Genomic DNA, 19,264 nt, shown 5'->3' on the forward strand with positions numbered 1-19,264 from the left:
TTTTTTTTGTAGGTGGAAAAAATAAATTTATTTATTTTTATATGGTGCTGAGGATCGAACCCACGGCCTCACATGTGAGAGGCAGGCGCTCTACTACTGAGCTATAGCCCCAGCCCCAGCCCCTTTTTTTTGTATATTTGTTGGCCATTTGTATTTCTTTTGAGAAGTGTCTGTTTAATTCATTTGCCCATTGATTAATTGGGTTATTTGATATTTTTGGTGTAAAAGTTTTTTTGATTTCTTTATATAGTTTAGATGTTAATCCTCTGACAGAAAAGTAGCTAGCAAAGAGTTTCTCTCTTCATATTCTTAATTGTTCCCTTTGAAGTGCAGAAGCTTTTTAATTTGATGACTTCCCATTTACTAACTCTTGTCATTATGTCCTGAGCTTTAGGGGTCCTATTGAGAAGGTCATTGCCTGTGCCTCTATGCTGGAGTATTGACTCTACATTTTCTTCCAGGAGTTGCATAGGGTGAGGTGGTGCACACCTATAATCCCAGAGACTCAAGAGGTTGAGGCAAGAGGATCACAAGTTCAAACCAAGCCTCAGCAACTTAGTGAGACTCTGTCTCAAAATAAAAATAAAAAGGAGGGCTGGAGATGTGGCTCAAGTGGTAGCGCACTCACCTAGCATGCATGAGGCACTGGGTTCGATTCTTAGCACCACGTAAAAATAAAAAAAAAAAATAAAGATATTGTGTCCACCTAAAACTAAAAAAAAAAAATAAAATTAAAAATTAAAAAAAAAAAAAGACTAGGGATGTGGTTCAGTGCCTTAAGTTCAATTCCTGGTATTCCCCTCCAAACCCTTGCAAAGAGAGAGGTGGGGGGAGGAAGGAAGTGAGAGAAGGAGAGAGAAGGGTCTAGTCTCCTTCTACATACCAGTTTTCCCAGCACTTTTTGTTAAAGAGGCTGTCTTTTCTCCAATGTATATTTTTGGCATCTTCATCTAGGATCAGATGACTGTATGTGGGTTTGTGTCTGTGTCTTCTATTCTGTACCATTGGTCTCTGTGTCTGTTTTTATTCAGTACCATGCAGTTCTTGTTACTATAGCTCTGTAGTATAATTTGAAGTCAGGTATGCCTCCAGCATTACGTTTTTGGCTTAGAATTGCTTTAGCTATTCTGGGTCTTTTATTATTCCAAATGAATTTTAGTACTGTTTTTTTCTAGTTTTGTGAAGAATGTCATTGGCATTTTGATGTGGGTTCCATTGAATCTGTATATTGCGTTTGGTATAGTAAGGTCATTTTAACAATATTAACTCTGCTTATCCATGGACAAGGGAGGTCTTTCTTCTGAGGGCTTCAATTTCTTTCTTCAATGTTTTATAGTTTTCATTGTAGAAATCTTTCACCTCCTTGGTTAGATTCATTCCTAGGTTTTTGATTTTGTTTTTCAAGGATATCGTGAATGGGCTTTTTTTTTTTTTCTGGTTTCTTTCTCAACAGATTCATCGTTGGTATATAGGAAAGCTATTAATTTTTGTGTGGTGATTTTGTAACCTGCTCCTTTATCAAATTTGTTTATTAGCTCTAGCAGGATTTGGGTGGGGCTTATTGGATCTTTTAGGATCATATAATCTGCAAACAGTGTTAATTTGACTTCTTTCCTGTTTTTTAATTTGTATTTTTTGTTGTTGTAGATGGACAGCATGCCTTTATTTTATTTGTTTCACATGTGGTGCTGAGCATCGAACCCAGGGCCTCACACAGGCTAGGCAAGCGCTCTGCCACTGAGCTACAGCTCCAGCCCCTCTTTCCTGTTTTCCTTCCTTTTGTTTCCTTCTCTTGCTAATTGCTCTGGCTAGAATTTCAAGTACTATATTAAATAGGAGGTGAGAGTCGACATCCTTGTCTTATTCCAAATTTTAAAGGAAATGCTTTCAGTTTTCCCCCATTTATTATTAAGATTGGCTTTGAGTTTTTCATACATAGCCTTTATGATTTCTTCTGTCCCTCAGTTTCTTCAGTGTTTTTATCATGAATAGTTACTGAATTTTGTCAAAGGCTTTCTCTGCGTCTATTGAGATGACTAAGTGTTTTTTTTGTCCTTAATTCTACTATGTGATGAGGTACATTTATTGATTTGCATGTTATACCATCCTAGCATCTCTGGAAGAAAACCAATTTGGTCATGATATACAGTCTTTTTAACATGTTGTTGAATATGATTTGCTAAAATTTTGTCAAGGATGTTTGCACCTAAGTTCCTCAGGGATGTGGACTGTAGTTTCTTTTCCTTGGTGTGCACAATGTTGTTCTTTGTGAATCACCTGTACCTGCTCCTCGAGGAGTAGAGTGCATCAGGGGTCTTGGGGCTAAGGCAAAACAGGGTAGAGTTGGCCTTACAGTCACCTGGGCTTAGGAGGGAAGGGAAGGGCCAGTTGTGGGGGATGAGACCAAACCATCTGGAATACATCAAATTAAGGGGCAGTGTTTGTCACACCGTGACAGAGCTATAGACCTGGGTGATGGTCGTGTTGCACATGGGTACTTCTAAAAGGACCTGTCATGAGTGTAGGATGTGGAGTAGTGCCCGAGCTGGCAGCGGGGTTGAGGGTCAGCTTTCTGCACACTGTGGACACACTAGGTGCTCATTACCTGCTGGATGGAGAGGCGGGAGGGGAGTAATTGGATGGGTGGAGAGATCAGTGGGTGTCAGAGGAGGGTGGGGGGACAGAGAGTTGGCTGGATGGTGGTGAAGGCGAGAGGCAGAGGGTGAGTGGACCGTGACCAGTGATAAGGGCGGCTGGCAGGCCATGGACAGGGTGGCCCGTTGTGCGGCGGGGCATCTTCCCCTGCTCACTACTTGTCATCGTCCTTGGCTTTCAGCTCCGGGCAGCAGAAGTGGAAATCAAAGATCTGCAGTCAGAATTCCAGCTGGAGAAGATCGATTATCTGGCCACTATCCGTCGGCAGGAGCGCGACTCCATGCTCTTCCAGCAACTTCTGGAACAGGTGCAGCCCCTGATCCGCAGGGACTGCAACTACAGCAACCTGGATAGGATTCGGCGCGAGTCATGCTGGGATGAGGATAGTGGCTTCTGGAAGATCCCAGAGCCCATCATTATCAAAACCAGCCTTCCAGTAGGTCAGGAGCTCAGCTGCCCCATGGATCTCCCTGCCTCCTTCACAGTTGGCCGCTGTGCAGAGGGAAAGGGAGCCTGGCCTCTCCCTGCAGGTTTTGGGTGCAACAGACGCATGACCCTGGGCACCCCACATGCCGGGCCCCTGGGAGGGTGGCATGCTCTGGAGGCCATGATGTAGGTTGGAATTCTGGCTGCACCATTCCTTGGGTGACCCCTTGGGGACTCAATGTCCTCATCTGTGACATGGGATGAATAATAGGACCTTTCTTAGAGTTGCTGAGAGGGTTATGACATGTTCAGACATGTGGAAGCCTTCAAGCACTGCCTGGCATGGGGTGCGTGGTCTCTGGTGTCATTACCATTGTCATCATTGTTCCACTCCATCCCTACTTCAGCCCTGTCAAGGGTGATGGTCACGACACCTATCACACATGCAAGGAAACCAGTCTCACAGGGTGTGAGTGACTTACCCGAGCTTGAAAGCCTGGCAGTGAGCTGCAGCACCGCAGAGGGAAGCCAGCTGTTCAGGGCTCGGGCCTGGTTCAGCCTCTGCTTTGGTCGCTGACCTTCTGTGTGACTTTAGGAAGATCACTCGCTGACCTTCTCTAGGCTTCTTGAGAAAACAGGGGTTGGGTGAGATAATCTTAAGGACCCATCCACCTTGGACGAGTCTCGAGTCTCAGAGTAAAGTCAGATTTGCTGTGGCACTCTCTCTAAAGAAAACACAAAGAGAGACAGAGAAGCCAGCAGGGGAGGGGCGAAGTAAAAGGGCTGCTCGCTGAGCTGCCAGCTTTATTGATATCCATAGGTTACATTAGCCCTGTTGGCATCATTAGAATGTATGCTCATTGTATAAAGTTACTGTTCTGTGGGCAGGTGTAGGCGCAGTGACACATGGTGTTGTCTGAGAGAGCTCCTTTAGCCCCAGAAGCTGAGTGTCTGAGACCAAGGTTGAGGCTGATAAGACTCTAGCACAGAGCCTCCTCACCAAGGACATTACCATAGCAGCTAGGCCCTGAGCATGTATGAGTCATCTTACGGGTTCCAGGGAGAAACTGTGGAATATTCCAAGTGTGGAAAACAGGGCACCTGTTACCCTCCGGGAGTTTGCTCACCAGAGGAACACTGCCTTGTACATCTCCACAGCCAGAATCTTTATGGCTCTCCCCACGCACAGACCTGGGGAGTCACAAGCTCCCCCTGGCCAGTGTTGGTTCAGGGCCGCACCCTCCTGTTAAAACTCCAGCTGGCTCCATTTCCCATGAGCTCTGGGCAACAGCTGAATCTCTCCCTTCCCCCACTTCTCTCCCTTCCCCCACCCACCCACCATCCTGGAAGTGGGAGAGTGGCTTTTCTGGCTTCTGAGCACTCCCAAGGACATTTAGGTGGGGCTGGGACATGGCTTGTTTCTAGCCCAAGCCTGGCTTGACCCCACCTCTGGGACAGTACCCCACCTGTTCCCTTCCACCGTCGTCGGCTTTTCAGCTCTTGTTTTCTCATAGCAGTTCCAACTGGGCAACAGAACAAGTCAGCCCCCAAGACCTCTGCACCCTACAACGGGGAGCCAAACATGGTAAGGCCCATGGGAGCGGGCAGGGTGGGACGGGGTCTCTGCTCCCACAGCGAAGGGGCCAGCGTTGCCACTGGGAAGGGGGCTACTTTCATCATGCCTAAGGATTGAAGCAAGGGCTGAGCATGGATCTTTTCTTTAATTTTTTTAAGTTGTCAATGGACCTTTGTTATTTATTGATATGCGGCTGAGAATCTAACCCAGTACCTCACACATGCTAGGGAAGCGCTTCACCACTGAGCCACAACCCCAGACCACTGAGCCACAACCCCAGCCTGAGCCTGGATCTTTTCTGTCACTCATTGGCACCTGGACTTCAGTCCCCTCTGGCCCTCAGTCAGGGGCACATATGCTCCAAAGGACCAGAGGAAAGGTAGACAGCTGGGGGTAGCCTGTCCTACTGGTGTGCAACAGAGGCTTCAGCCTCAACCCTAGAAGACAAATGGCACCTTCTCATTCCCTAGACCCTAGTTGGTCACTGGGGCCAAAATGGTCCTCAGAGTGCCCACGAGCAGTAGTTGGGATTCTAAAGTCATTTAATTTCATAGCTCCCATGTTTTGTAGCACAATAGTAACGTGGATCCTTATATAGCAGGAATCACAGTCCTTTTCTGAAAAGGATCTGAAAGTAAACGCTTTAGCCTTTGTTGGCCATGTGGTCTCTGTCACAACTCCTCAACTCCATCGCCCTAGCACAAAACCAGAAATAGATGGTACATAAATGAATACTGTGTTCTAATAAAACTTTATCTATGGGCTAGATTTGCCCGTTGGCTGTCATTTGCTACCCTTGCCTTAAGTCATTATGAACGTTTCAGAAACGCACACAGATCATACAGTTCCAGTATGTCCAGCCAGGCTCCTCTGCCTGAGCAGCTCAGGGTGGCCTCTTGTGCTGGTCTGGAGCTAGACTGGCTGCTTTGATGGCTTAACTTCATGGAAAAGGCAAAGTTGCTTTTTTTTCCCCCTGCCTTTCTATGTTTTTGTTGGTGCATCATAATTGTACCAAAGAGGGGGGTGATATTTGTATTTGCACATAACAGGTTGGTCACAGTACTTCCCCTCTCTCTCCCTTTCCCCTCACCTTGGTCCCCTTCTTCTACTTTACCGGTATCCCTTCTAACATCATTATTTTTGTTAAGTTAGTGCATCATAATCATGCGTAACCGTGGGATGCATATGGTATACTGCACATGGAAATAGCATAATTTGGTCAGTTTTGTCCCCTAGCACCTCCCCTGTCCTCCTCTCTCCCCCTCAATCCCCTTTATTCTATTGCTTTCCCTTCTAACTAAGTGATTCGTGCATATCAGTTTTTCAGAGCAGTGCAGTTTATAATAGCCAAGTTATGCAATGAAGCCAAGTTATAGAATCAGACTATATGTCAATCCAACAGATGAATAAATAAAAAAAGAGTATATAGGGCTGGGGTTGTAGCTCAGTGGTAGAGCGCTTGCCTCACATATGTGAGGCACTGGGTTTGATCCTCAGAAGCACATTAAAAAATAAATAAAGAAAGGTATTGTGTCCATCTACAACTAAAAAAATTTTTCAAAAAACAGTGTCTGTATACAATGGAGTTTTACCCAGCCACAAAGAAGAATGAAAAGAAGAATGAAACTGAGTCATTTACTGGCAGATGGATGGAGCTGGCGAACGTGATGCCAAATGAAATAAACCAGACTTAGGAAGTCAAGGGTCAAATGTTCTCTCTCATTTGTGGAAGCTGTCATCAGTGATATCTGGGGTTCTCAAAGCAGATCCTAAAAACTTCTGTTCAGTTCACATCCACAGACTTTGCATAGCACTCTAGGTCAGGGTGTTTGGGGAGACGAACTATGCTTGTCTGAAGGAGTTCACAGTCTCACTGAGGAGCCTGTTCCTGCTGCTTGAATCCCAAGCCATGCAACCTTCCTCTAAGCTGCCACCTTGAATCTCTCTCAAAAATGAATAGTCTTAACCTGCAACCACAAAAAGGTTATGTGAAAGCACTTCTAGTTCCAAGAGACAGATGTCAAATAGTCACAAGCAGCCAGTGTGGTGGTGCATATCTATAATCCGAGTGACTGGGAGGCCAAGGCAGGAGGATCACAAGTTCAAGGCCAACCTCAGCAACTTAGCAAGAACCTGTCTTATAAAAACAAAGAAGGCTGGGGATGTGGCTCAGTGATAGAGCACTCCTGGGTTTAATCCCCAGTGCCACCACTAACAACCACAAACAAAATAGGAAGTTTATTGGTTCATATAAGTGGACTAATTTCAGGCATGGCTGGATGTAGGGGCCCAAACTGTGAGGGTTTTATGTCTTTACCTCTTGTTTTTGGTACGCTTTCTCCACAGCATGGGAAAGATGGCCTGCAAACTGTTATGATCCAAAAGGAAGAGAGACCTGGTCCCTTAAAATCTCACTCTGAAGCTGGTGGAAAGGTTCTCATTAGCTCTGCCCAGGTTATGGGCCTGTTCTTGGGTCAATTACTATGTTCAGGAGAATGATGCTCTGTGATTGGCCCAGTGTGGGTCATGTGTCTGGCCCTGTAGCACAGGACCCTGTGGATGATCACCCTACTGGGAACCTGGGGAGGGACAGAACGGAGAGTCAGTCTACGACAGCAGTGAGGAGTGTCTGTTCTGGGTGACGGAGAGGTCAAGATACCAGTCACAGCGGTCATAAGGGTAGCTGCGGGCTGAGTACTCTATTTCTTGTGCTGTGGAGTTTGGGCTCTGTATCACCCTTGCCCCTGTTGGAGCTGGCAGGAGGGAACAAGGTACTCCCCATCTCAAGGGAGGGAAGGCAGGTGTGGGCCTGGCTGGAGACTGACCGCCTGATCTCCAGCTGCCTGAGTTGCTCCCGGGGCTCCAGGTTCTGTGGCAGGGTGTGCTGCCATGGGCCATGGTCCCTCCAGCCCTGTGGTGCAGCCTGGGGGAGGCTCAGGCCAGCCCCACTCACCAGGCTTCTGGAGGCTGCTGAGCCCCAGGCAGGGGCCCAGATCAGCTCTGTGCAGATGAGGGGTCTTGACCCACGAGGATTTGACATCTCAGCAGGAGGAAGACCGCTACAAGCTGATGCTCAGTCGGAGTGACAGTGAACATATTGCCAGTAACTACTTCCGTCCCAAGCGGGCCAACCAGATCCTCAGTTCAGATCCCATGAAGAGCCTCAGTAAGTGTCCTGTGCACCTGTGTCCCCTCCCCCACACCTAGGAGAGGCATGGGGGGTGGTTCTGGAGTTGATGGACCTGGGTTCAAAACACCTCTCCCTCCATGAGCCTTGTGTTTTTTAGCAATAAAATGAGTGGGATTAGAGGAGATGAGGTGGGGAAATAACCAAGCCAGGGCCTGGCACATAGTAGGTGCTTGGGAGAAGACTGTGTGTGTGGCTGGTGTCTCCCCTGCCACACAGGAGGGCCCTGGCTTGGTGCTGTGGGTCGGGTCTGAGAAGGCTGCTTCACATTAGGCTGCCCAATAAACGGCCTTTTAGGCTGCCCAATAAACTGGTTACTCCCCAGCTTCCTCATGCCGGTGTGGCGACTTTCCCCAAATGAGGATTGACTCTCTTCAAGGACCACCACAAGGGCGCTGGCAGGGCAAGAGGGCATTACAGGTGTGCGCCACTGCGCCCGGCATGAATCCTAGTTCTATACAGAGGTTATGTAAGAGACTGAATGGACTGAGGAGTAAGGGCAAGAGTCCGAAAGAAGGGACATGGGCATCATCGGAGTCCTCCACGTTGCAGAGGAGAAAACTGAGGCTCCGAGAGGTGGAGTGACTTGCCCGAGGTTGCACAGCTAGGGAGTCGTGGGGCTGGGCTTTGAACCCCGGCTTGTCTGGCCCGAGAGCTCAGGCTGCCTCAGTTTGAGGCTTTAGAACCCCTAACCCCAGCCAGATTCTTTGGATGCAGATGTAATGCTGAGATCTCAACTAGAGCAGCCTTAGATGGTCCCGCTGCTGGGAGGGGAGGGCTACCCGTCCTCCACCCTGCACACCCCAGGAGCTCTCTCCATGCCTGTGCGCACCAGCCCTGCCCTCTCTCCACAGCTCATCACAACTCACCACCAGGCCTCGGCTCCCCGCTCAGCAACAACTCTGCCATCCCGCTTGCCCAGGCCCCTGAAATGCCCCAGCCCCGGCCCTTCCGCCTCGAGTCCCTCAACATCCCCTTCACCAAAGCTAGGCGGAAGAAAAGCAAAAGCAGCTTTGGCAGTGAGCCTCTGTGATGGCGGCTGCCCTCTACCACCTGCCTTTAGGCTCCAAGAAACTGCTGGGCGGCCCCACCCAGGCCTCCTCCCATCTCCCCCCACAGTGAGGCCCTCAGTCACTATGCCTGGGGCTTGGGGCTTGGGGCTTGGCCATCAGAGACTGCCTCGGAGACTGCCTCCTCCTCGTCCTCCTCGGAGAGGCCTGCCCCGGCTCCGTGCACCGCATCAGTGTTCCTACCCACCCTCCCACCTTGGAGCCGGCAACTTGGGCCTACCAGTGTTGTCCTTTGCCTCGATGGCCTCAGAAGCTTCGGACCTGCCTTGGCACCTTCATCACCAGCCCCAGCATTTGGATGACGCGCGACATCTTGGTGACTGAAATTTGTGCCTCCATGTGATTTGCCCCCTTTCCAGAGGGAAGCCTTGCCCTGCAGGAGGGGCACAGGAAGAGGCCTGGAGGGCGGTTCCACTGGGCTGAGAAGGCTGCTTCACATTAGGCTGCCCAATAAACTGCCTTTTAGAATAAATCCCCTCCCTGACCCTCTCTGACTACATCCCTGGGCCCTGCATCTCTGCAGCCATGGCAGCTGCCCGGAATGGGCGCTCACTGGCCCGAGATTTTAAAACCAGCAGGCTCCCTGCACCTGCAAACACAAAAGAGTATTTTTTTTTTCCTTTGGAGAGTGTCAGAGATTTCAAAGAATCTGTCACCCAGGGCCCCTTTGTGGAACTATTAATAGGACCAGGAGCTCACTCTGGAGAAGCTGGGGTGGGGTGCTTAGGTAGCCACAGAGGCAAGCCTCTGACTACACTACCCACCAGGTCAGAGACTTTAAGGGGAACAAAGAGCCTTTCTGAAGGGAGAGTGTTGGGTGGGGCGGGGCTCCCTCCTGTAAGGAAGGCAGAAGGTCCTGGAGGTTCAAGACGGGTATATGGGGAGGGTACTCCTGGTGGCAGAAGTTTGGTGAGCAAAAAGCACCAAGTGGCAACACTCAGCCCTGAGCGGGGACAAGAGAGATGAAGCTGTAGCGATGAGGTCAGGTGCAGACTCGAGGTGAAGGAAAAACCTTTAGGTGTCCTGAGCTGTGGCAGGGGTAGGCTAGGGAGGGCAGGAGGAGGCTCCACTTGGGGTAGAGCCAGAAGGAATGAAGAGGAGCGTCTGCTAGGGAAATGCATGGGGGAGGAGAGGCTAAAAGGGAAGGAATGTTCATGACTTCTGGGACTAGGTGGAGCTCTTTCAGAGAATTTGAGCGTTTCTGGTCATGGTGGCTGGTAGGTGTCTTTAGACTTAAAAGGTTGGGTTTGAGAGGGTGCCAGGCAAGTCTAGTCAAGTTAACCCTGTATTATATATAGCTCTGGGCAAAACATATCAAATGATGACCATGCCTACATATAGTACCCAGAAGAATCTGAATCAAAGGTTAAGGCAACAAGGGAGACAGAAACAAGCCTCCTCATCCCATTCCAATCAATTCCAGTCATCCATGGGACATCTACGGGCCCAAGTGGAGACTCAGTGTTTTCAGCAAAAGTGGCCTTCGGGTTCCTGAAGAGTGACCTAGACAAAAGCTAGTGGCGGTGTGTGTATGTGTGCTAATAATGTACTGCCCTGTGGCTGTGACCTTAAAAGTCAATGAAAAGGGGCTGGGGTTGTGGCTCAGTGGTGGAGCACTTGCCTTGCTCGCGTTCGATCCTCAGCACCACATAAATATAAACATTGTATCCATCTATGAAAAGCAAATGAAGCTACGGGGTTTATTTTATTTTTTCCTCCCCTGGGGCGGAGATGGGCAGGCAGGAGCTCGCAGTGCCCCTGACCTCGACCTTATCCCTCCTTAACCCGTCCCTGCTCTCTAGCCTCTCCTTCTAGAGGTTTGGGAGATGGGCCTCCCGGTCTGCCCTAGACTGGTGAGGACCAAGGAAGTGGCCAAGTGCCCCACGCCCCGTCCGGGACAATATCCCTTCGAAAGGGACCAGACTGCGCCAGAACCCGGCTCTGGACTAGCGGAGGAGCCGGACTGAGCGGAGCCAAAGGGCGTCCGGCCTTGATTGGTGGCGGCTGCAGAGCTGTCTCTTCAGTATTGAACCTTTTCCTCTTGGGAGGCGGGGCCTCAAGTCCCTTCTACCAATAGCATGTGAGGGGTCCGCCTCCGACAAGAGCACTTCCGGAAATGCTCCCGGCTTCTTACCATCAAAGTCGCAGCTGTTGACGCCCGGCCGGGAGTATCTAGATCACTTCCGGTTGGTACTCCACGGCCACGAGTCGCGATTGGTCGGCTGTAGACGGGACCTTTCCGGTGTCCAGGTGTGGGTTCTTTGGCTGAAAGAAGAAAATGGAGCGGTGCACGGCGGCCCGTGCTTGGTCTCTCTTATGGCTGCTGCTACCCTTGCTTGGCTCGGTCTGCGCCAGCGGCCCCCGCACTTTAGTGTTGCTGGATAACCTCAACTTGCGGGAGACGCACTCGCTTTTCTTCCGGAGCCTGAAAGGTTTGAGAGCGGGGTCCGAGGGGACGGCGCGTGAGGGTCACGGGTGGGAAGGACGCCCGAGCCTGAGGGCATCACCATCCTCCCTGACACCCGCTTTTCTGGAGCAGGCGCCCAGGTGCGGCCTGCCGCCTGGAGTGGCTCGCGATATCTGCCCAGGGGGTTGGTTCCCTTTGCGTCCTGACTGCCGTGGTTGACTGCTGCTTTTTTTTTTTTTTTTTTTCCTCGTCCAGATCGGGGCTTTGAACTCACATTCAAGACCGCCGATGACCCCAGCCTGTCCCTCATTAAGTACGGGGAGTTCCTCTATGATAATCTCATCATCTTCTCCCCCTCGGTAGAAGGTAAGGGCCGCGCGTCTCCGGGATTCAGGACCCCGGACTGATCCATTGCTTTCTTCTGATTCTTGGGCAGGTTCAGGGTCTGGGGATGGGTTGCCAGCCCTGGCACTGCTGCTGCCAAGAGAAGAGAAAATGCTAATTTCTAACCTGGGCACAGTTAAGGGTTGTGGGGTCAAGTGTTGCCATAGACGGTGGAACTCGGGCCCTGCTCCTCTGCATAGAAGGAAGTTTTTTCTGCAAAGGGTCTGATAGAATGAAGAGTGCCTGATGGCGTCTGCCTGAGTGAAAAGAGGGATTGGCATGTTATTAGTATGGATTAGTGTAAAGAGGCATTGTGAAGGTTGGTATTTGACCTTAACCTCCAGCTGAGAAAAAGCCTTAACAATTACCCCCTCCTACCCATTTGATAGCAGTTGGATATGTTCAGAGGCTTAGCAGAGGGCTAATTGTTGAACAGAATCTTCTTCAAATTATCTAACAGAATATCTTCACTATTCTATTAATAGAATATCTTCTTCAAATTATTCCTGGAGCAGGCCCCCAGGCCCCTTATACTTCACTATTCCTATTTTAGGAGGCAATCCACTCCATCACTGTATAATTCTGTTACAAAGTTACATTAAACTGCAACTTGTCTCTTTCTACTGTGTTTGGGGAGGGAGGTTCCCAGCCTTCCCCAGGGCCTTAGAAAACAAATCTGGTGCTTATCTTGCTGAAAAACAGTTTTCACATGGTCACAGCCTACTTAGGTGTTTCTTCTAATATCCCCAGTTTTTTTGGCCATGCTTGTTTTGGTGAGAATGCTAGTGATTCCCTTCTTTATTTGCTTCGGTCTTTTCCTTGAAGGACTCATGTTATCCCTGTTTGCACTACCTTGTACCCTGCAACCCTCCCTCCCTTCAGTTGATGAAGCTTAGGACATCTATGCTTTGTTGACAGTTACTTTGTTTTCTGTAGTTCACATGTGATTGGGTTCTACCAAATCCCTTAAGTATTTTTCTCCAAAGGCCTGTCACTTACTATCTTGCTCCCCATTGCCCTGCAACACATGCCATTGGAACTGGCTTTTTGGAGGCAAGGGTAGTTGGGTGGATGTGACCCGGACTCTTCAAGTTAAGATCTTCAAATGAGAGGGCAGTTGGACTGGATCTGTCAGCAGAGTGATGGTTGTCTGCGTTTCTGCTGTATTTGGGACTTTGAAATATACACAGTCCAGTGGTTGGATAGTCCAGCAGTGAGATAATAAGGATAGAGCCTGCCCTTGGGAAGTTCTTTCAGTCTGTGTTTGAGGAAATAAAGATTGGAAATGAATTACCAAACCTTGTGTCAGGATTTAAGGTGGAGTGAAAAAGCTGTCAAGTTGTGCTTTTGGAGAGACTGGGAAGGAAAGGAGCAGTGGGGAGATGGATTGGAGAACATCGGGAAAGGGAGGTGGGAGAGATGCCACCAGCCTCAGATAGTATTTCTCGGGTTAGTCACTTGCGTATCTCCTTCCTGCTTTCTACCACATTCCATGTCACTGTACTAATAAACCAACAATGAACCCGGTATCACCAGTGCAAATGGAAAGCCAGTGTCAGGTAGATGCTAACTGTGAATAGACAGACTAGAACCAGTGCTGGTAACTTCTACCGTGTATTGTTGCCTGCTACAGGTTCTCTCCTCAGAAAGGAGATTAGCAAGTATAGAGGAATTCTAATGCTGGTATCAAACTTAAGAAAAAGCTTGGAAAATAAATGGGAAGACAGTAACTTTGTCTCTATGAGATTGAGCATTATTTAAAGCACTGTCCACACATCACTATTGTCAGCTTTTTGATCCTGGTGAGTGGGTCCCACACCAGCAGATGCTGCTGCAGGAAGTCCTCTCAGGCACTCTTAGGGAGAAGGCTCATACTGCTTAGGGTCCAAGGTATGGGTTTGGCCTTCCTCTGGGTCCTTCTGCAGTCAGTAACCACATTAGCTCCGCCAGGTTGCAAACATGGGCTGGCTCCCTTGTCCATGCACCAGTGGCTCCCGCCCGATATGGAATTAGGAGATTCCCAGGTCACGTGCAGTAGCGGCTCAGGGGAATGACACAGGCTGCCGGCAATACTGGGTCCTGCTCTGTAGATGGGAGGTGGGTTCAGAAAGGTGCAGGGATTTGCCTCGTTTAAGCCCAGGCTGCCTCAGTTTCAAAGCAGGTGTTCAGTGTGTCCCAGGCCTCTTCCCACTAGAGGTCAGCAGCTACTTCACTGCTATTGTGATAATCACAAATGCCTTCTAGACAGTGCTCTGAGGGGTACGGTCACCCCAGGTTGAAAGCCTCTTTCAAGAAGCTGTTTTGGAATTGTCTGGGGCTCTTCTGGCCTTTGTAGGAGAGTGGCTCCTCCACAGGAGAGTGGCTAGATGGCTTTATACCTGTGATAAGAGGCAGCGTCCCCAAGAACAGAGTACTCTTTATACTTGAAGGTGAGGTGCTTTTTAATTTTTTCAGAGTCAGAAAAGGGGGCTGTTCCATGCAGACCTTCACAGAGGCCTTTCATGGACTCCTTCCTGTCCCCATGCCTAGTGGATGTCTAACAAACTTCAATGTCTGGTCTTAGTAAATTGGCACTTTCATCCTTCCAGTTGCTTGGGCTCCTTGGGACTGTCCTTAATCCCTCTCTTTGGGTGGCAGCCACAGGCACCCCCTCAAGGCCCCTGTGGTTTACGTTCATGCCCATGGGAAGACCCCACCCCTACCCTGCACTCTGCTGTACTACCTCTGTGTGGCCTGGAAGCACTCATCACAGTCTGGACTTCATGGTGGCCTCCTAACCTGTCACATTTCCACCCTCACTCCCTTCCCCTGGTCTCCACAGCCACCAGGACCATCCTGAGAAAGCACAAGTGAAGTCACATAGGTCTTCTCAGAATCCTCCCGTGGCTCCCACTGCCAAAGCCCTCACGTGCGAGGCGAGCGCTCTACCGCTGAGCCACAACCCCAGCCCGAAAGGCAGTATTTCTAAGTGAAAGTTATATGTGACCTGAAATATGGTGCCCCGCTTGACATCCTTAGTCCCCAAACATTAGTAGATGTTTGACTATTTCTTCTAAACCTTTAAAAGTTCATGAATCTGAGGTGTTACTTGACTTGACTGAATCTTGACTTTTGGGAAATGAGGGCTCCTTTTCCAGATGGGGCACAGCAGCCCTCTCTTTCATTCTGGGCCCACTGGGGGTCCCATGTTGATGGATTGTGGCTGGTCTACAGGGGACCCCCACTCCTACCCTGAGTGTCAGGGAGCAGAGCCTGGTTACTGTGTCTGATGTCTTCTTTCAGATTTTGGAGGCAACATCAATGTGGAGACCATCAGTGCATTTATCGATGGGGGAGGCAGTGTCCTGGTAGCTGCCAGTTCAGACATAGGTAAGTCGGACCTGGGAAGTTCTGGTGCTTTCCTCCATTCTCCAGGGAGCTTGGAAAGCTTCACAAATGGAAGCTGTCAAGTTGGCATTCTCTGGGTGGGCCTTGGCCAGCAGTCAGTGAGGGGGCTGCAGGCTGCTGGGTGCTCAGGCCCTCCTGTGCTTTGCTGTGACCGGACAGTGAGATTCAGGGCTTGAAGGAGTAGAAACCCTGGCTGGGCTTTTTTCATTGTTGGCTTTGTTTTGGGGACTGTCCCTTAGAGAGAGAAGGCCCAGATATCTAATTGATTTTTGCCTTGTTTTCTTTTTCTTCTTTGCAGTACTGGGAATGGATCCCAGGGCCCCACACATGCTAGGCGAGTGCTCTACCACTGAGCCACACACTCAGTCCTTGTTTTCTATTTTGGAAAATTTCAGAGGTGCCTAGAAGTAGGGAGAGAGTTGCATCCTTAGTCCCTTGCGCTGATCACCCAGCTTCAGCATTCCTGGGCAGTCTGACGATGTTTTTTGTTTTTTGTGCTGGTACCAGGGCATTTTACCACTCAGCTATATCCCCAGCCTTTTTTTTTTTTTTTTGAGACAGGCTCTCATAAGTTACTGAGATTGGCTTGGGACTTTTGATCCTCCTGCCTCAGCCTCCCGAGTACTGACACATTTTAAAAGTATGTTCCTTGTAATGGGGCATGACAAGGACTGGAGAAACCTGGTCAACCCAGGTTCTTCACGTCAGGCTTGGCTTCAGAGGGGTTTTTTGTCATTGTGTGTTTGTGGAAGGAGACCAGGTGGTGGTTTTGTTCCATCAGTTCAGAGTGTGATCCCTGGAGGCAGAGACTGACCTGATGCAGCTGCGGGGTACTGGTGTTGACCAGTGATGAGTGAGTCATGGGGAAGCCATGACCCTGTTTGGCTTGAGCCCACTGTAAGGGCTTAGGCAGGCATCTCTTGGGTCTTTGCAGGTGACCCTCTCCGAGAGCTGGGCAGTGAGTGTGGGATCGAGTTTGATGAGGAGAAAACAGCTGTCATCGACCATCACAACTATGATGTCTCAGACCTCGGCCAGGTAATCAGGCCCACTGCCTTCTAGACTTCTGGCATGGATGGCAAAGCTCTGCTCAGCCTAAAGACAAGAGGGAGCTAGAGGGACTCCCTGGCCTGAGGAACCTTTTCTGGACACCTCTCTTTCCCTCTGCTCTGTAGCACACGCTCATCGTGGCTGACACTGAGAACCTGCTGAAGGCCCCAACCATTGTTGGGAAATCGTCTCTAAATCCCATCCTCTTTCGAGGAGTTGGGTGAGTGCGCAGGAAGAGGCCTGTAGAAACCTGGGGAAGGAAGGGTCACTTGGTTTTGGAGAAGCTAAACCAAAATTTGTGATTATTTGGGGGTGTTCCTTCCCCCAGCAGATGTGGGTGGGATTAATTTCTTATTGTAGAGAGAGGAGAGCTAAGTGTTTGGCTTTTGAGAGAGAAGGATCCATCCTGGGAAGAAGTGGCCCTGGCGATCCCTCGTCCTTTGGGCTCATTCCTGGGTCAGTGTCGGGCTGCTCTTCGTTCCTTCTGCAGGATGGTGGCGGATCCCGACAATCCTTTGGTCCTGGACATCCTGACGGGCTCGTCTACCTCTTACTCCTTCTTCCCAGATAAACCCATTACCCAGGTAAGGACCTTTGCAACCTTGACCTTCCTCCTCTTAGGCCCGGTGGCAAAACACTTTCTTATTGGAAAATAAAAACGATGCCGGAGGCACGCTTGCTGAGGGAACAGGGTGGAAGGAAGGGCACGTGGGCAGAAGTGGTGTGCTCTCGGTTTCCTCCCTCAGATGAGGACACAGCCACTTAGGTGTCCAGCCTGTTGTCCTCTTGCTCTGGTGGCTTTGGCTTCACCTTGGCAGTGTGTGGGTGACCACCTCCATCTGTTCCCAGTACCCCCATGCGGTGGGGAAGAACACCCTGCTGATTGCCGGGCTTCAGGCCAGGAACAACGCCCGGGTCGTCTTCAGCGGCTCCCTTGACTTCTTCAGCGATGCCTTCTTCAACTCTGCAGTGCAGAAGGCCACACCTGGTGCCCAGAGGTGGGGCTCCCCGGGGCGCTCGCACGTGGTCTGGGCGGTGCAGGCTGTTTGTGTGGAGAAACCTGTGTGCCGTCTGGGGCTCTTGAATTCTTTGAAAATGGCTTGGTTGCTTACATTGCTGCGGTTGGCACTCCACACCTCTCACGGTCGTGGGGAGCTATTTAGAGACCAGCATTCCTTTAGAGATTTGTGTATTTACAGTGTAGGTGATGCCCAGGGCATCTGCATCTCTTCATTCTTCTGATTTTCTTTAACCATGGCTCCTGAGAGCATGAGGCCTACTCACAGAGCCTTGCTTAGTGTGCTCTCTTGGTGACCAGGGTAGCCTGTCCCATCAGGCACCACCAGGAAGAAGTTGGCCCCGGGCGCCAGCCTCTCTTTTTTCTTCTTGCAGGTACTCCCAGACAGGCAACTATGAGCTAGCTGTGGCCCTGTCCCGCTGGGTGTTCAAGGAGGAGGGTGTTCTCCGTGTAGGACCTGTGTCCCATCATCGGGTGGGCGAGACAGCCCCACCCAATGCCTACACAGTCACTGATTTAGTGGTAAGAGCTGGCGGGGGCGGGGGTCCGGGCCCAAAGTTTTGGCCAGATTGAGTCACTTTGACTCAGAAGCATTTGTGGGTCATTTTGGTGCCTGGGCTCGGGGGCATAAAGTAGGATGAAGACATTCACCTCTGTCCCTAAGGTTGTCAGTCTAGGTGTGGAGCCTGCACTAACCCATGTCTAGCAGAAGGCCTCGTTTTGAAGATTGTGTGTCACCATGGGAGGGGGCCGTGCCACTTCACTGCCCGGGAAGTCAGGTTTATAAGGAAATGGCATTTCGGTTGGCTTTTAGGATGAGTTTGTCAGGCAAGAGAAGCAAAGCAAGGAATGAGGACAGTGACAGAGCCTGCGCATCTGGGAATGGAAAGGGCCTCCATGGATGGTCGATGTCCATGGCCAGGGATTCTGTGCCGAGCACCTTGGGCAGGCAGAGGTGCTGCGGGGCACTGGCCCTGCTGAGGAGCGCAGGACAGTGGAGGGACTCCCACGGGCTGCAGGACTCGGGAGCTCCCTGCTGTGGTGGGAGGGCAGGAGTCACAGGCAGCACTGCCTGCAGGTGTGGCACCCTGCAGCCCCTGGCAGCCCTGGCTGACCCAGCCTTTCCTCTCAGGAGTACAGCATCGTGATTGAGCAGCTCTCCAATGGCAGGTGGGTCCCTTTTGATGGTGACGACATTCAGCTGGAGTTTGTTCGCATAGATCCTTTCGTGAGGACCTTCTTGAAGAGGAAAGGTAGGCAGTTCCTGCCAGAGAAGGCTGCAGGGGGCAGCCCACACCTGTGCTAGCCTCCATGAGGCCTGGCAGAGAAACACTCCAGGAAACCCCTGGTGTCGCTTCTTCCCCAGGTGGCAAATACAGCGTCCAGTTTAAGTTGCCCGACGTGTATGGTGTGTTCCAGTTTAAAGTGGATTACAACCGACTGGGCTACACCCACCTGTACTCTTCCACTCAGGTATGCACAGCGGGCAGTCCCTGTCTTCAGCCAGCAGTTCCCTGCCTAGGCCTCCAGTGGCCAGGGACTGCCATCTCTGTCCTGTTGCAGGTGTCAGTGAGGCCACTCCAGCACACCCAGTATGAGCGATTCATCCCCTCGGCCTATCCTTACTATGCTAGTGCCTTCTCCATGATGGCGGGGCTCTTCATCTTCAGCATCGTCTTCTTACACATGAAGGAGAAGGAGAAGTCTGACTGAGGGGCCAGAGCCCGGGACTCTGCAGCGGAGAGCGGAGGGTTTTTACCAGGGCGGGTTGGTGATCTCGTTTTGTTTGTTTTGTTCTGAAGCCGTGGGAAACGGCACAGCCTTACCTCAGTCGGGGGTGCAGCGTTGAGTACCAGGGGGAGGGGCCAGGGAATCATTTTTTATGCATTTTTTCCACCTTGAATTGTGGTGTTTTTCATATGTGCAGTCACTCCCATTTCTAAAATAAAGAGAACTGTTGCCCCCACACTTCCCTGCCCCAGCCTGCTTTGCTCTCGGGCATCCTTAGATGCCCACTAATAAGTGGCTCCTTTTAGTTTTGCCAAGACTCAACTAGGAAATGATCCTAACTTCTCCTCAAAGGGTAAAATAAAGTTGTTAATAC

General features: G+C 50.4%; 2 protein-coding genes across 8 annotated transcripts in view; both read left to right on the plus strand.

Moving 5' to 3' along the window:
* Positions 1-10,998, plus strand: part of Kif17 (kinesin family member 17) — a 43,933-nt gene extending 32,935 nt beyond the window's left edge. The window contains exons 11-14 of one of the 7 annotated variants that reach the window (XR_006857073.2): positions 2,837-2,962; positions 4,599-4,666; positions 7,703-7,823; positions 8,699-8,837. Coding sequence is in view for 6 of the 7 variants with exons in the window: in XM_046468354.2 (XP_046324310.1) it covers positions 2,837-3,095; positions 4,596-4,666; positions 7,703-7,823; positions 8,699-8,877 (630 nt within the window). In the remaining variant the exon portion in view is untranslated. Of the gene's footprint in view, positions 1-2,836; positions 3,096-4,595; positions 4,667-6,225; positions 6,360-7,702; positions 7,824-8,698 lie in introns of those variants that run through there. The other 6 variants (XM_058571096.1, XM_046468354.2, XM_046468355.2 and 3 more) reach the window with 6 other exon arrangements.
* Positions 10,999-11,119: 121 nt separating this feature from the next.
* Positions 11,120-19,128, plus strand: Ddost (dolichyl-diphosphooligosaccharide--protein glycosyltransferase non-catalytic subunit). Its single transcript, XM_046468360.2, has 11 exons — positions 11,120-11,346; positions 11,577-11,687; positions 14,988-15,074; positions 16,027-16,130; positions 16,268-16,362; positions 16,633-16,726; positions 16,992-17,140; positions 17,535-17,682; positions 18,293-18,413; positions 18,527-18,633; positions 18,724-19,128. The coding sequence occupies exons 1-11, from the start codon at positions 11,193-11,195 to the stop codon at positions 18,871-18,873; spliced, it is 1,320 nt and encodes a 439-aa protein (XP_046324316.1). The 5' UTR covers positions 11,120-11,192; the 3' UTR covers positions 18,874-19,128.
* Positions 19,129-19,264: the final 136 nt, after the last annotated feature.

This window comes from Marmota monax, unplaced genomic scaffold, assembly GCF_021218885.2.
Source record: "Marmota monax isolate L192 unplaced genomic scaffold, Marmota_monax_Labrador192_F-V1.1 WCK01_AAM20220418_F8-fsc00008, whole genome shotgun sequence".
Taxonomy (NCBI): Eukaryota; Metazoa; Chordata; class Mammalia; order Rodentia; family Sciuridae; genus Marmota; species Marmota monax.

Excerpts from the sequence above, each read along its gene's own strand:
- Ddost (XM_046468360.2), top strand. The coding sequence starts at position 11,193 with ATGGAGCGGTGCACGGCGGCCCGTGCTTGGTCTCTCTTATGGCTGCTG. Across the intron at positions 11,347-11,576 it reads TTTCTTCCGGAGCCTGAAAG|ATCGGGGCTTTGAACTCACA; the intron begins GTTTGAGAGCGG and ends TTCCTCGTCCAG. Across the intron at positions 17,141-17,534 it reads GCCACACCTGGTGCCCAGAG|GTACTCCCAGACAGGCAACT; the intron begins GTGGGGCTCCCC and ends TTCTTCTTGCAG.